Source organism: Falco punctatus (genome assembly GCF_963210335.1).
Source record: "Falco punctatus genome assembly, chromosome: 14".
Lineage (NCBI taxonomy): Eukaryota > Metazoa > Chordata > Aves > Falconiformes > Falconidae > Falco > Falco punctatus.
In genome coordinates, this window is record NC_137594.1 from 5,928,989 (window position 1) to 5,946,935 (window position 17,947).

The 17,947-nt window shown below is 41.5% G+C and overlaps 1 protein-coding gene across 1 annotated transcript in view; it reads right to left on the reverse strand.

Annotated features, from left to right (window-relative positions):
- The window catches only part of CMIP (c-Maf inducing protein), a 138,393-nt gene that overhangs the window by 63,026 nt on the left and 57,420 nt on the right, over positions 1-17,947 (reverse strand). Inside the window, exon 2 of the mRNA XM_080410695.1 lies at positions 1,877-2,002. Coding sequence (XP_080266821.1) covers positions 1,877-2,002 — 126 coding nt within the window. The remainder of the gene's footprint in view (positions 1-1,876; positions 2,003-17,947) is intronic.

The following is a 17,947-nucleotide window of genomic DNA, read 5'->3' on the forward strand; positions in this document are numbered from 1 at the left end:
GCATGTACGTACGCTCCTGTGCTTCAAGGACGTGTGAAAGGACTCACAAATGCCACCTATGCACCAGCAGAGTCCACAAAGTTAGATGTTCTCAGGTCAGCCCAAACTTACTTAGCTACACCATTTTCAGATTAAAATGGGGCAATAGCTGCAGCCCTGCTTTACAGGGCTGCAAACCCTCAGGATCACACCAGTGCAGTAAGTGAAAGGGAGCTCCAGAAATACACTTCGCCAAGGACGTATCCATGGACACCTCTAACCATTTCAGACTAAAACTTTATTTGCTGTGTTGAAAATCATCAAAACCTCATGATATTTTTATATGACGTTCCAAAACCATCCCAAACCCCAAGCACAGGAACCATGTGACAGACCAAAGTCAATTACTGTGTCCTTGGCTGCCGCTAAGCCGCTCTGCCTATGGACAGACCCATCAGCCTGTCTGAAATTAAGGCAAAGGAGAGCTGGACCTAGCTGGACCTGGTATTAGTACGACCTGGTATCAGTCATACCGGCTTCCCAACTCACTCAGAGCCAACTTTGACGTTCCCCATCACTACAGAAGTCTGCAGTATGGAAAACACGGCCCAGCTTGGCACCCAGCCTCGGCTTACTGAATGATACCACTCGTGGTATTTTTCTCATGCTCTGCAGGCAGAGCCATTTCAACAGAGCTTGAACTAAACCCTCCCTGGACACAGATGGTACCCCGTACTTTGTGCCCCTACACGGCCTTCAGCAAACATTTCAACATTAAGAAATAATTAAATGCTGGACTGTGCACGATGGATCAGTGGAATGTGCACCACGATTCTCTTGGACAAATGATCCAGCAGACACGGTCATCACAGCCATTAGTGTGTCATTCAGTATGTTCCCATCTTCTCATCTGCTGGACTACATTTTGTGCTTAAGTGGTACAGTTAAAATAAGCGTGTGTGTGTACACACCCAGATACAGAAGCTCTGTTATGGTCAATCCTTTGAAGCTGCTCATACTTTTTCAAGAAAAAAAAATAACCTTTTTTAATTTTTCATGAGTTACCCACCATTTAAACTAAGCTTAAATTGCTCACCTGGTCTATTTACAGTCCTACCTGCATGAAATGCATATGCACAATAGTAATGGCTGTATATTCAACTGAAAAAGTAAATTGTCTTTGAAAAAATGTTGAGAACTACGGTAAGAGTCACCTGGAGTTCAAAACTCCTTGGGGACCAAGCAGCTGGGTTTTTGGTTACTTTTCTTTTCCTACTTCAAAGTAGCTCCAAAGCTCAGTGCTGTGCAGTGCTTTTCCATCACTAAAACTTGCAATGATCCAAGATGTCCTGCAAAGCCTCACAAGTGAATGAAGAAATCTGGAATAATGTAAATGCAGTGTCTTCTGTTTGAAAATAACACTTAAAAGAGAACTAGCATATGTAGATACCCATATAAATTATACTGAAATCTTCCAGTGGAGATCAAATATCTTTTTTTAAAAGATATCAGTTCCAGTGCAAGTTACGGGCTTCGTAGATGAATTGAAGGATGATATTTTTAACTGGTTTCATGCACAAATAGGACTATATGTAAAAATGCAATTGTTCCAGGGCCACATCAATGTGCCTTTCCACAGAGCACTATTTTGATACACAAAATCAGGAAGAAGATTTAATCACTGTGGCCCAAAATTTCCATGCTGATAGTTGAACAACATGAAGAGCTTCAGAGCTATCACCCTGAGAAAATTTTCTGGTGGTTAGATAATTTGACAGCATTGATTTCTCTGTCATTTCTGAGTTCATCTAACTAAGATTTCATGCACAGCAAACAGAAGTTAAAAGGAGATCCATAGTAAGACAGAAAGAAAAATTTATTTCTGTGTTTACTGTACCTGCAGTAAGACAGTACCCCCTGGGATTGTGAGCTGTAAACAGTACTTAGGGGCATTCTCCCAGGAGAGCAGTTGAACATCTTCAATAGCACTGTAGGAAATGGAGTTTTCCATGTACCCAGTTGGCTGCAAGAAAACAAAGGAGAGAGAAAAAAATGTTTACTTACTCACCAGAATTTTCACAATTTCAAAGTAAGAACAGCACTATCAAAATTACTCTTGGTGTTGAAAATATCTGCAAAATCTGACTGGAAAGCAAAATTCCTATACAGGCCATTCAACAGAAAGATGCAATCCGGTCACCTTCATCCAACTTGTCCAAGTGTTAAGATCATTCACATAAAAACAAAACCAGGACAGACCTAGGTGCCTGAAATACAAAAATATCAAACTGCATTTGTTCTGGACCCAAAATCAATGGAATCTAATTTCAAGTTGAACCGAGCTATGAAGGGGTCTGGCTGGGCACATGCTGTCTATGTGTGAAGTAGCATCTCAATCATACAGACAGAACAGCCATGTACTGTAATAAAGTAGTTTACTCCACATGTTCTTGTCCTTCTCCCAGGCTGCAAGGCTGATCAAGCACATCATCAAAATCTAGGCCGCTACATTTGACAATGGTTCTTGGGGCTCCAAAGATTCAGCCCTTAGTTTTTAGAGTCAAGCAGCAGCAGAGCAACTAACCTGCTCATCTCAGCCTATACATAAGAACTGGTTTCCTGCACAGACTGCTAATGCCCAGCTTAAAGTGAGAGTCACAATTAAGATATAAATAAGTAACTGTGTTTTGCAATTACATGTACAACATAACTTGATAGTAGCAAGGAAACAAACTTAAACATGAAACCCCTTATTAGCATCCCCACAATTCTTAGGCATTACAGAAGTAGAACTACCTCTAAGATCAGCTGAAATATAAATGTATATACACAAGCACATGTAAGATTATGTCCTAAACACAAGTAAATACACAGAGATATAGTTGTGTATCTATGTAGTATGCATACATATCCTGTACTTTATGCAAGTCTTCATGTTGTTTAAGTAATTTGAGTATTTAACAGAGGTCCTCAAAGATGTCATTTATTTCACTTTGCTATAGCATAAGCAAACTGAGCAGTATTGCTATGGCAGAGAAACTATTTTCATACAAAGATTATCAATCCCACCATATGGATAAACCCTTGGGTTGGCCATGTCTCGCAGGAGAATAGAGCTCGTTACGTTCATGAATTACTTTCTCACTATTACTGGTTTACACATAACTTAAACTTCTCAAACTTACTCCCACTGTGCCCAGTACATAAGTTATTTTTAACTGACAGTCTTGAAATGAAGAAGGCAAGGGAGAAACCACATCTATTTCAGGGTCAAACAGGGCCAGCTCTTAAAATCACAACACAGGATTCCTGGGGGCGAGTGTGAAATAAGCAAATTGCATTTGGAATGCCTCTACTTCTAATTGGTACAACTTTCTTCCATAAGTAGGTGGTGCATCTGGAAATCCTACTTTGAAGTCAGACACTTCGCATGCGTTCATAAGGCCATAAACGTCATCTCCCAAAATGCAACGACAGCCCTGCCATCCACCTTTTCTGCTACAGAATGTCAGTTCTTGCCAGCCAGAGAAGCCCAGCGAGCCAGGGAACTGAACTTCAGTAACGTTTGTTGTGGCAGCGTTCATTTTACACTAGCCCTCACCGCAAACAATTTTTGCTGTCTCTTTAATGAAAACCTTGTTATGCAGGAAGCACGATAAACTTCTGCTTATTCATTTACCCACAATATTGTTCTACACTAGTGACTGGAATCCCAGTGGCTTAATGCTGATACTGTACGTCACGCACTGCCTACTGGAGAGTAATTATCTCATTCTCACAGGAAGCCAAAGGCCCAAGATCCGTCGGTAATCAGCATTACAACACCCAGGGAAAAATAAGAAAACAGCCAGCATCAAATCTAGTATGCTCAGGAGTCAAAGTTATCAAACACATGCTCCGAAAGACTGGAGAAGGGAGAAATCCAGAACCAGCCAACACAAATATAAAATGAAATGAATCAAAGCAATTTAAATTTCTCTCTTAAGAAGGTGCTGACTACCCTTAATACCCTCCATTAACTTCAAAGAGGATTTGAAGAATTCTCACAGAATCTGTTCCCAAGAGAAACCTCTTCTATACCTTACACCATCCATTTAAACAGCATTAAAGACAACTGATCCAGTTCAACCACAGCTCCGTAGCCATCCACAAGTGATTTCATCCCAGGCATAAACCTCTTCTCACAGGACAGTCCTTTTCATTACGGACAATGGAGGAACACGGAGTTCTGCAGTTTGCAAAGCATGGGAAGACTACCTAAACCATAACATGGAATTACACAGATGGCTCATCCCTCCAAATGAAAGCATTATGCCAAGGAGGCAGTTTATATAGCACTCGTATGATCCCACTTCCATACACTGTACCTAGCTATCACACACAAAACTTTACTATAGCTGTTTGCTACCTTACTCAAAAACCGAAGAGCCCAAATCTACTTTAATCCCTATAAGCAATGCCATATGCATTGTTTCCATTTTCATTAAAAATACCACGTTCTAGGAAGCGAAATACCTTCAGTTCTCCAAAAGGCTAGCTAGAGGCAGCCTCATCTCTGCACTGCAATCAAGAGTCTAAATCAAAGTGATTTATCAGTGCATAGAGCTCCTTGAAATTGTGCTTCTAGATGCTGCCAAACACCGAAGACGACGCTCCCACATCAGGGCTGTACAGAAATGCCCTGAAGAAGCACGGAAACAGAGCTGTCCTTGGATTCCCAGAGCTCCCAGGGCCTCGGTGCTCCTCACAGGGAGACCATGGCACCAAGGAGGTGAAGGTCAGCCCCACACAAAGGTGTCTTTTCCCTAATCCCTGTGCACACACAGATGCAAGCCCAGAGCGGTGTTCCCCGCTTGTGTTTTCTCAAGACCAAGCACAGTTCAGCCGTTTATCAGGAAATGGCCTGAGGTAAAACCACAGCCTGAGTCACTGGTTCCTCTTAAAACATAGGCTGTTTTGACATTCAGGTATGCCAACGTCAATCACGGTGAATCACTGTGGTCAACAAATAAGCAGTGCAAGTGTTGCACGTTCTCATGTTCCAGCTGGTCTGGCTTGCACACACCCCCAGAAGCTGCATCCGCACCCCCAGGTCGCTCCATGGGAAATTCAAATTAGAACAGCACGCAAGACCAGAAATATGGATTGAGGGATTTGAAAATACCTAAACTGAGACAGATCTTCAGTGGGTCACCAGGAAGCATCTGGCACCAACACTAATCTTAAGCAGCATTCCCACCTCCATCCGCCCACTTGGCCTCTGCCCATACAAATATCTGTCTGGCTGTGGCGTCAGGCAGCTGAGGGAACCCACCCAGCTTTTGCCAGATTACTTTTTAGCTCCTTCAGTCCCGTTTCTAAGATGAAACAGAAGCTGGTATGTTAACAGAACTTAGGGGACACCGCATCATAGGGAAGGGAGCGAGCAGCAAGGATCCGAATATTCCAGTCTAATTACAGGTGGGAGACAATCTAAAGCCACAGCACCTCTGAGCAGGAATACATCAAGTTCAGTTGAAAATGCCTGTATTTAAGAAAACAATAATTCTTATTTTTATAGCTGTCATTTTTGAAAGGAGATTTGCATTTCTTGGCAAAGTCTGAAATCTATCAAATGAAGCAAGATAACACACTTTTCACATTCACTCTACAAAATTAATCCTGATTTAAGACACTCTGGCCAGATAATCTCCATATGTCAGCTTACAGATTTACAGTTACAGTTTTAACTTCTGGCTGTTTGCTGTTGAACATGCTCTGAAGAACCGTAAGAGACTCATAAATGAAACCGAAATTTATTACAACAAACAAAAATCTCAAGTTAAGGAAACATTTTTCTCTTCACATTAGCCTTTAGCCTCCCAATGAAACATGCAACTTCTCCATTGGGAAATCAGGTATGTTTTAACCCCAGTGAGAACTTCATCTTTTTTCAGTTCCATAAAGATTTATTAATCATACAGCTTTGAAACAACTTTGCACCAGAATAGCCACACACCAAAACCTACTATAAATCAAATCTCAGGGGAATCCAGTGCTCCCAAATCTGGAAGAACATGTAGGCTCACGCATAAGGGTAGTTTTCTCTTAGCATTTCTGGGAAAAGTTGGCAGCAGCAGACTACTCAATAATGCAAAAATCTGCCCACTTGTTTCCATGGGAAATCCTACAAGGCAAAGAATAAACATGACGTCCATTGTTAGCACGAAGCTTGTATGCACTTACTCATACAATAAAAGAACTAAATCTTCAGCTGCATATTTTCCAAAGAAAGCATCTAGAAAAGATGAATTCTACAAATAGAGATGGTTATTTGCATTAAAACATATTTAGACTGACAACTCCCACCAACACAACAACAATGAAATACTACAGATGGTAGGGGGACACAGGGCTGTTCCAGACCCTTGCTCTTCCACTGCCAGGTGCTTATTTCTCTCTTGGCTGCTGTTTAAGAGTGAGCCATGCTGCTATAGCCCAGAATGATGAGCATACTGTACTACATGTATGTTTTCCATACTCAAATAAGATTCAGTCCTCTGAAAAACATGTAGCAAGGGTTGATTGTTCTCAAAACTTTCATGGGCGTGGAGACTATTCAGTCAGCACACTGAAGGGTAATGGACTCTGAAACTGCTGAAAACAATGGATGGTTTGAAATAAATCTCTGTTAGGAGACATCCATGGCTCCAGAGAACGTCCCTGCAAAGTAGCTACTTCAGATAACAGCAATTAACATCTTTGTTCATTAACTGTATAACCTATCAGAAGACATTTATCAAGTTAAGCAATTAGTAGTACTACGCCATAATATGCAGCACAGTACAATTTGTCTCACTCTTGATACAGAAGAATTTACTGCCATGCTCACTTGTCATAATGACATGAAAGAGTTTAAAGTCAATGTTAATCTCACAGAGATTAACATGATAAGAAAACAGGCAGAAAGGCTAACAGTGGGGAGACACCCAGCTCTTTCCCAAAGCTGCACAAAGGAATTTGAGTTTCCTTGGAACAACATTCTCATCTAATCCATCACACTTCCCGGACTCCCAGCCTGCCCGTCATCACCATTCCCCTCCCACTCTTCCCAGTAAGTAGGGGGTTTCATGTGTTGGACTGTAAGAAAAGATCTCACTTGCTCTGTGCACTGGGAGTAGGACTACACTGGGCGAAGCGGGTGCTTAATCCAGGGAGCCGTGGGGAAGGGATCTCTCCATGGGGCCAATCTAAATCACTTCTGCTTGGAGCTGCTTTGTTTCCAAGTCTGGTAGTGATGCTTGGTGGGGTTTTGTCTGGTTTTGGTGTTTTTTGATACACGGAAACAAATTTGGACACCGTGGCCCAAATCTTCAGTGAGGCTCTACCCATGCAGGTCAGTTGAAGCCTAAGGTGTACTGGTGCGTAATTAATTACAGGAGAAAGGGGGAAGGGTTTTCCTACAGCATTTATTTGTGTGTGGCTGCGTGTAAAAGCATCCATGTGTGTATGTGGTGTGTGTGTACACACACCCCGTCTGTCTTTACACCTACACAGAGACAAAAGACAGCAGAAATAGATCCTGTATTTCTCTACACAAAAACACAGCAGAAAACCTCAGAAAACTGATAAAAATGTAAGAGCTGCCAGGAAGAAACAGATTACTCCAGACTGTGCAGAAAAAAAATAAGCCACCCAATCTGCAGTGGGGCTGAAGTATCAGTTCTGTTCAGCTACAGAAAATGGTCAGGGCAAAACTGTTCATCAAAGTGCTGACAAGGAAAAAACTGGTCTCAACATGAAGACAGACGAGCTACAAAACCTGCAAAATAGGTGCAGACACCAGCAGAGGGAAGAACTTCTAATTAAGTCAGACCTGAAATAAGTTTAAAGCACAGAACAGAAGTTCATCATTAAGAAGAAGGGAAAGTAAGGTCCTATTATGGGATGTGTGCCATGACAGGAGAGTCAAATAAGCAGGAAAAAATCATGTTAGCTAAAACGCATATACTTTTTTTTTTTTTAAATAGGAGATCCTTTTATTGTCAAACCCAGCTGAAGGAGGGCTTCTGAGTGTTCCGTTTATTCTACTAACAGAACTATCTCAATTTGTGTGAGTAAAATAAGACACAGATCTTGAAGACTTTCTAAAGATGCCCACCATCAAGATGACCCTGTGTAAGCAGCCCAGAAGAAATCAACTGGCTAGCTTAGCGTGACAAAGGGAATTCCACTGGGACTACCAGTAGCATTGGATGCTTAATCGGCCGAAGGCTGACCACAGCTTGCCACTGAGATGGTGGCCAAATCCGCCATCAGCTCATTGCCCACAGGCAGAAAGGCTGCTCCCAGGCCAGTGATGGGGAGCAGGAAGGGGGGGGAGCTGTGTTTGACACCACCAACCAGACACAGCCAGACTTTCACAGGCACCAGCCCGACTTCCCTGCCAGGTGGAGTGGTGGAGTGCCCCTGCTCGGAGCAGCAATTCTCCAGGTGTGTGCTGCAACCTGCAACCCCTCCCGATGAATGCAGGGAACCTGAAGAATTACTATCCCTCACTTACCAACCTAGAAGATAAAAAATCTCAGTTAGGGTTGTAGCTGCATCACGCTCTTGATCATGCCGTAGGTGTCATAAGAAGCCTGACAGATGTGGGAAGAGAACTCAGACTTCCTGACTCCAACCATGTGAATAAGCTCCAAATGCATCCTCCTCCTCCTCCAAAACTGTACAACCAATTCATGAGAAGGACCATTCCTCAGCAGGGTTCATGTTCGCTATCCCTTTGCGTTTATCACTGCACTCCACGACATCTCTCCTGGGGAGGAAATACTCGATAACCCTGATGAGTAGGTTATTTATCCACCTTCCTTGAAATTACTTCAGGAAGGAAGGAACACCACCAGCCAAAAATACAGCAGGTACACACCTTCTCACAGATGCAGCAGTAAGTAAAAAAAAAAAAAGAGCAGCAGAGACTTATTGCAGAAGACTATACACACGTGTACTTCTGTAAAACAACTGTTAGAGGAACACTGGAAAATCCCTAACTCTTGCCCAGAACATGAAACATCTAGTGACTGCTAAACAGATCTTTACTAAATCACTATAGCAACAATGATGTGACCAAAACGGCATCCACAAACCGTTCTTGAATCAAGGCTGCTCTCTATTTTCAATTCTCGTTTAATAAATCAGCCATGTCTCATGCCATGAAATGTATCAAATGCTGATAAACCAGAGGGAAGAGAAAGGGTCGCATGTAAGGATTTCAGACCAAGCCAGACACAACGTATGCCATGCTAAAATGCCACCTTTTAATGACTGCTTTAAGCAGGGGTAGCCCTGAGAGTTGGAAATGAAAGATCATCAGCTGATGTAAAGTACAAAGTTGGCACCTGGAAAATAATCAGTCTGTTAACTGGGAATGTGGCCAAATTGACATGTACTACAAACAGGGGATCTCTGTTAAGTTGTGTTTTTCAGAACTTATTAGGTAATTGCAATAGCATGTTTCTATTGCATATTGTCCTTGCACTTACAGTGGTTTTTACTTCTGGTTTACAGATCCCCAAAGGCCTGCTGTTCATTATCTCTAGCAGGTCAACAAAAAGCGAAGGAGGAAACCACATTTGTTATCAGTAGGGTCACAGCCACTGTGCAAGGATCTGCACCTCCCATGGACAATTCTAGGGTTTTACAAACCAAAAAGGCTGAAGACAGCTGCAAGGGAAGCGATACATTCACCTCTGCCACCTGTGCGTATGAAGTCTAACCTGAAAACCTATCCAAGAATGAAATACCGAATTGGTAAGAAGCTGAGCTATCCAGGATCCCATGTCCCACTAGAAATACAGAATTTGACTCACAGACTCCACAATCCTGACAGTTCTTAATGCACATCCCAGTTCATTTCTTACAATTTATTTACAAGATCTAGACATTAAATTGTTGCAAAACTAAACATAGCATAAATATGCTATATATTAAATTCTTGTTCTTTGTTTAAAAAAGCATTCTCCAACACTACTTATCACATCCATGCCTTTTATCTGTAGAGCCATGAAACCCAAAGACACTGTAATCGTCAAATGGTTTCCGTTAACAATTTTTTTTCCTTTTCTTTTGAATGCTCTTTTAACCCTGCAATCCCCAGGATGCCCCATCCAACCTGACGGATGATGTTCATCAGATGTTCATCCATCTGATGAACAACTACAGGACAGGGAGTGCAGTAGCCCAACTGCACTCCCGAATTCCCAATAGGGAATGCTCTGTTCTGATCTATTTTGGAGAAAAGATGAGCATGTCTTGAGCTCTCAGCAAAATATGAATACAGCTCTCTGCTGTACATTAGATAAAGAAAGGGCATATAGCAATGCCTTCAAAAACAGCTACAGATACTTCATTAATGACGGATCTCCCTAGACTCTTACTGTTATGGGGGTGGGGGAGGGACAACACGGACCAAAACAAAACAGGGACCCCCTGAGGATGAGTCACAGCCACTTGAAATCACCTTCTGCTACAGGAAGAGGTAGGAAAACATGTTTAAAGTGCCAGTGTTCTGTTTCACACATCTTACCTTCCACAACAATTTGGACGGTCCTACCTACTTTCAAGTGAGATCCCACTGTCACGTCTGCAGCAGTGATTTCACCTGGATTTTGTGTTTCTCTCAGCGTTACAGAATGACACCCTGACACTAACAGAAAGTGTCCTTTTCTTCTCTTCAGCAGGAAGTCTTCTGCGAAATTGTGTTTGCACACTCCTGGCCCCACCCATAACCTTCTCCACTGTTGGTCTTCCTCATTGTTTAATGACTGACTGACTGTTTGCACTGGAAGGGAGTGTTGCTGTTTAAATAGAGGGTAACTGAAATATGTGCGATACCTCCATGGCAGGGAGATGGTGAGGGAATGGAGAAGGAGAGGGCAACTGCAGTGAAATATCGGAGTAAATATTTGAGAAAAGTGTCAGTTGACTGGTAAATGCATAATGGAGAGGAGACAGAGCACCAGTAAAGAACCTAAATTATACCTCTGTAAGCTCCCTTACTATGAAAAAGGGCACAACAAAGTATTTAAAGTAACACTTTTGTTTTGGTTTAAAATAAATAAATTAGTTAAATATTTAGCTAAAATCATAACAGCATTGTGGCTCATGGAGAATGAAGTGGCACGAAACCGGCATACCCAACTAGCAAACCTTTCATTTCCATATTGTTTCAATACATTTATTAGTGTAGCAAGTTACTTCTCAAGATAGCTAACTAAATAAGAATGCCTCAAGTGAAGCATGAGCACTTGCTTATGAAAGGTGTTGTTATCATCATCTCAACAGACACACTTTGAAAAGCAGAATAAAGAGTAAACCTACAATCACGCTCTGTGAAACTGGCACACACTTTTATCTGGGTGGCTCCTGAAAGGATGGAGAAGAATTCCAAGGAATTGCAATAGTCCCCCCAGGGATCCCATTGCATGCAGCTCCAAATACATGTGTTTCCAGAAAAGTCTTGTTTATCAGACACTAATGCATCACGCACTGCTCTTCTCTCTCACACTGTTCTTTGGAAAACTAAACTGCCTTAGTCCTCCAATAGTATTTTATGTTCCAGCTGGATGATTCAGCCCTCAACAAGGCACACTCATTTCCTCTGCATCCTCCGATACAGGGCTCACACACGGGCAGACAAACAGAGGTACACGTTTCAGGAGTCCAGGCAGGGGCTCATGAAACACAACACACCAGACTATGCAGATGTGTCTCTAGGTGATACAATTTTGGAAAAAACCCTACTACTCACTCAGCCAGCAGCTAGTGATACACATCTGAAGGTGAGAAACAACGCAAGTGCTTTCTAGGCTGTGGGAAATAGCACACGGTTTTCTGAATTTCCTCTGCCTATTTACGTGGCCTTAGTTATATTTGCAGACCATGAAGATGGCCACAATGCTACTGCTTAAAGCAAAAAATTAGGTAGTACACCACCTATCAACACAGAGATGGTTTATACAATGTTGCTTGAGAGTTCTGCTTTCAGTGGAAAAACATCCTCCCAACAAAGCGGCTTTGCCTACTAGACTAGGTTGAATCCCCTCCTCCTTTGCAGCTTCATAACAAAATTTGCTTTAAAATAATTCCAGCCTTTTAGACAAGCTACACCTTCAGGCTGTGTCAGCACAATGGCTGCAGGTTTCACTCCCACCCTTGGCAATTATGTTTTGGCTTTCATTGTAAATCATTCATTTACATTGTAGTCAAGTCAGCTTTCCTGTGCATAATTCTGCAGCAACATCCTTGCTCGCTGTCAACATTATTTTATTTATTTATTTACTATCTCTAAAGGAAATAGTTCATATCTATAAAACCTTAAATACTGCAAACACAACTTTGTAAACTGAGTTTTCCACTCAGGGAGGAAAGGGCGAGGAAGCGTACCATTTCAGAGCTTTGACGTCAACAAGCAAACAGTTATTACTATTAGTCCAAGAAAGTTCTACCAAAGAGATCTGAATGGTCTTCAGTGAGCTGTTCACCCAAAGTTAAGCTAGCCGCAGATCTTCCAGCACAAAGCCATCAGAAAGCCAGTAATACCAAAGCACATTAACATTTAATGGTAAATCCGAACGCAAACCACCATGGACCTACAAGTACCACTGAATGTTACGACATGGACTCCAGACACTGATGAAAACACGAGTTGCTTCCCATCTATGGCACTGTGGTTTTAGCAGAATACAAAAGCTTCCAAATTAGATGTATGTTTGAACTCTGTACCTGAATACACATCATCAGTTTTGCCCACTTCTGCTTGCATCAGCTTTACCCGAGGCAGGATAGGAAAAAAGGATAAGGAGGGTTCCTGTCCCCCTCTATGTAATTAAAATCCACAAATACCACCATGTCACTGTATGACACCACTGCTGCCCAGCACACAATCGTAACGGTGACTGAGGAGAAGTCCTGCTCCCTCTAATCCGTAAGCCAGGCTCCCTCCAGCTAAGGGACTGTAACACAGCTCCCGCCGCATCACACACCTATCCCGCTTCCCTAACGGCACAGCATCAGTGACACAACAAGCCAGCCAGTGACACTGATCATGGATCTTTTCTCGTATTTCAGTTCCATAACGTTTTATTTGATAAACTCAACTCTCACTAAACATGGCTGAGCAAAAGATACAAACTTACTGTTCACATCTGCTTTCTTCCTTCTAATTGCTTTGATAACATGTTACTACACCATTAACAGAATCTCATGGCGCTACTATGCCTGGAACAACAGAGAAAAATCTGTCTTATCCAAAAAAAAAAAAAAACAGCCGGAGCAGAATTAGTAGGAAGGGCTGCGCATCAAGAATATAACAGACTTTATTTTCCTCTTACATATTCCTAGACAAGATTTAAAGAAGAATGCTTAATATAGAGATTGTTTATCAATCATTTCCCCAGAGACAAAGAAACAAGTTAAATATAAAGCACCTTAAAATAAGGCACAGCAGCATCCATGTTAACCTCTGAAAAAGGCCCATGTGATCAGCCAGCTTCAACTAGATGTTATCAAGGCATTTTAGGGAAGTATTATTATTGGAAAGGAAATATAAAGCTTGCATAATAAAGTAACCTCTGCCGCCTTCTCTAGCCTGCATCCTGCTGAGAAAGATCTTTTTGCTTTGTTTCTGAAAAATATACATATTTAAATATATATATCTTTGAATTCTGATCAGATTCTATTCTTGTTTCCTTACAACGTAACTTACCAGCTCTTACTGGAAATGAGTAAAACAGAAACCAAAAGCAAAATCAATCCTGTAAACACTGTAGCAGATTATTTCCAAGTACTCCAACATTTTGCAAGATTTTGGATCACTAAACCCAAATCAAAAGTTCAGAGAACAACTCAGAAATATGCTTCTCTGCTTCAGATTTAAGTTCAGAACCTTAGCTTTGAATCTTGTTCTTCACAAAACAAACAAAAAAAAATCAGATTCAGATCCAAAGTACTGATATAAAATTTCAGTTTGACCCACAACCTAACACCTCCGCAGCCAATCTTAATAATTTTCTGCCAATAGCTCTCACAAAGTATAGATCAAAGGCTTTACTGTACATTCAGAGCCATTCCTGTGATGCAAGGATGAGACATGAAGAAGGAGCGTCATATTTTCAAAGGTGCAATTGCCTATAGAGTATCTCGTGCATATCAGCATTACAAGCTCAGCCACAGATGCCAGTGCCAGACAAACCACACCTCTGAAATTCTTGTCTTGTCTCCCGTTTTCTTTTTATCTCATCTAAGCACACTGTCTCTACACGCCCAGTTACAAGGAAGATATACCTAGTCCTCAGCCCCTCTATTATTCTATTTTTATTAATATTTTATCAATATTTTCAGTTACTTTCCAGTATATCATTCATTCGTGAGGTTATTTACACAGAGCTGGAAACACAATGTTCCAGCCTGCTGCTGTGACCCCTGCAAGAGGCAGCAATGCAGCAGTAATGCCTCAATGGCAGCAGATGTACTGTAGATGTCACTGAATTCTAACAGCACCTCTTAAAACACGGCCCACACGTGTAACCCTGGCAGTAATCTAGCGTTAAGACTAAATACACTGTTGTCAGTCTAGAAGTATTATATCCAAGTAGATATACAGCAGCAGATGCACGCAAGATTCGACAACCTTGCATAGAGTGTACCGTCTTCGGGATGGATACAATCATGATACTTTCAGGAACAAAGGCTGCATCATGAAGTACCAAATTGGTTATTTCAGTGGCCCCACTAGGCTTTACTCATACAAAGAATGTGAGACACAACTCCGTCCTTCAGTAACTAAGAGCAGCTTGAACAAGTCATTAGGAAAACTGTTTGTGCACTTCATTAGAAACCCAAATCCTGCAGACTCATTTTGAGACAAGCAACCAGTGATTGTAACAACCTCCATCACATGAGTAAAGAACTGAGACTCAACCTCTGAAGTTGTCATCTGTTCCCTCACACTTTCATGAACAGAATGAAAAGCTAGCAAACTGCAAATTGCAAGTCAATGCAAAACTCACTGGATGAGGTTTTGAAGACGTCAGACTAGACAATCACAATGTTTCTTCTCAGGCGTTAAAAACTACGGTCCTTGACTAATGCTGCACCCATTCTGTTTTCCTAGCAGGAAAAAAATAATCATACTAGGACAAAGAAGAATGGCAACTGTATTGTCCTTCCTGGGAACTAAGTACCACAGGCTCTCAACACTGCCATGACAAATACACAGAGCTATTGACAAGGCATGTTAGGAGAACTGTCCATCAGCCTTACCAAACACAAAAGCATAAATAGCCATGTCAGACCATTAAAATGTTGGATGAGAAGAGCTGAAGATGACACTTTTAGTACCAAAACAGCAGTGTTTAAGGCATACACACACAAAATAAATCATACATTTCACTAGTAGCTGCAGGATGAATGCCACCCTTGACTTTTTTGGTCCTCTTAACATCAAGTCAAACCTGTTCTGAGTATCCTGATGCAGTTCACAGGTGCTGAAAGTCCAGGGAGAAAAAGAAAACCCACAGTGACTGAAGCTTCATGGAATTTATTTTTTCCCTAATAACCTACATCACACAATTGCTCTCCACAATACCTAATTAAAATGCCTTTGAAATGACAATTTTACAGGAATCTTGGATGCAAGTTATCAGACCATTCCCAGAGATGACACCAGCCGCTACCCATGTCAGACACAGATGATCAGCAGTTTCTACAGCATTATACTTGAGATTCGAACTCCCCGAGATCTTAGTCATCTCATGAACCATTTTAACCAGTGACATTCATTAATATACACTGACATTATTTGAAGACAGAAAGCTCAACCATCAGCACAGCTTTAAGAAGACTGAGACTGAACCAGGCTGAGGATGGAGATGACTCAGGTGATGCTCTATGTGACTAATCAGAGGCTGACACTTTTGTCTTGAGATGTAACCAAATGTAACGCTCTACACAAAGGCAAGCATCAAAGGTGTGAACTCAGACTACAGACAGAATTCAACAGGCTAGAAGACATCCCTCTGAGTTATGTAAATACAAAAACAGAGTAAATCCAGTAGAGTCACATGCAAATGCATTATGAAAAATATGAAGTGCACACCCCTGTGTCTTCTTTTTTCTCCTGAATGGCCCCAAAATGCTCTAGGGATATCGTTTAAACCATACATGAAACCTGAGAATTTAATTAGATGATGTGAGCCTTCGTTTCCCCGATTCCCATGAGCAATCAAATCAAGCACAGGAAAATCCAGCCCCCAGTGAATCAGATGCCAAGACCCAAATTCAGGTGCCCTGGTTTCTGTACTGTGTTCCAGTCCTGGCATTTCACCGTGTCGCCAGAACCAAGCCTAGCCAAATCACTGCCCAGGAAACAAGACATTCATGTGGCAAAAGCTACACTTTTGATCCAGGCAGGCTCACGCACATCTGGCTATCATCCAGTGCCACCCAGGTACAGACTCCTCTGTGCTCAAGTTTTGATCCTAACAGAAAAATCTGATAGTGAGATCAAGTGGGTTTTAGTAAAATTTAAACTGGCGTTTACAGAACTGGCAAAAAGCAGCAATAGTAGAAGTCACCACTCCCAACAGTAACAGGAGTCCTGCCCTCTTCCCAGAACCCAGATTCACCGGAGTGCCTGAGACAAAACTAACTCCACGCTAAAGAAAATTCTTAGAAATACCCCATGAAATATTAGAGGTGTTTCTTATAAGTTTTATGGTGGTGTTTTGGTTTGGTTTTTAATGTTAACTAGTGCTGTATAATGCACCGGAGACCCAAAGCTAATGGCAGTCCCAGCTGAGGAGACACACTCACTCTGCTGCTCTCACCAAGATTCTGCAGTTCACAAAATACAAAACCTTACCAAGCGAACCCATCAGTTTTTACAAGTCTCTTCTTTCACTACATTTACCTCCAACAACATTTAGAGATTAGTTTAGCACCACCCATCAGAAATGGTAAATGCAGAGACTGAAAAAAATGCAAAAACTCCACTCAAATAAATAATTTGTCATTATATTCTTTTTTCTAGCAACAAACACCTCCAGCAAACAGAAGAGTAAATTTGCATACCCAGTGGGACTGATCAGAAATTATATCTTCTCAGATACGGGCAAGAATTCATCAAAAACATGCAATAATATCTCTTCTATCAGAAGAAGGTAATCTAGGACAACTTTCTATGGCCACTGTTCAAACAGAAGCCTTAAATTCCTGCACAGGGCAAGAACACAAAAACTGAAACCGCTGATCTGGCAAACCTAATGGCAGGTCTTTTGTGCTCTCATTCTACCACGCTGCACTTCATAACTCGTGCATAACTCGTACTCACAGAAAAACGAAGAGTAAAACCACCATATGGTGACAAGGAGCGCAATTGAAAGTAGTGCCTTGCTAGATGTTTTAATCCTCTTCAGTTAAAACAGTGTGTTTGTATTATGCTAAATAACAAATCATGTGTCTGCAGAATCAGGCTCCCTTTTCAATTACAAGTTAATTATTTCAATACTGCAAAACAGAAAACCCAAGTCATCTTTCCTGCTCCACTCAACTTCTTTATAAATTATTCGCAAAAAGCAAATGAGATTTCTCATTCCAGTTGTATTCCAACATGATCAAGACTTACTCCTTACAGCTCAGAACCTGTAGCACTCTTTCATTTTAGGGACTATTAGAAATAAAAGGATGCCAATATTCTACCTGGCAGTGAAGCAAGCCTTTGAAGTTTGATGTCTACAATGTCAAAAGACAAGTAACTACAGAACTTAATTTGTGCAGATGAACAACTGTTTAAAAATCAGCAAAGAAAATTTCAGAAACACCCAGTCAGGATCTGGGCTCTCTGAATGTATTCCAGTAAACGCTTCCACTTCTACCCAGAACGTGCCTGTACACAAGGGTGTGAGTGTGAGATACTGACCTTAAACACACA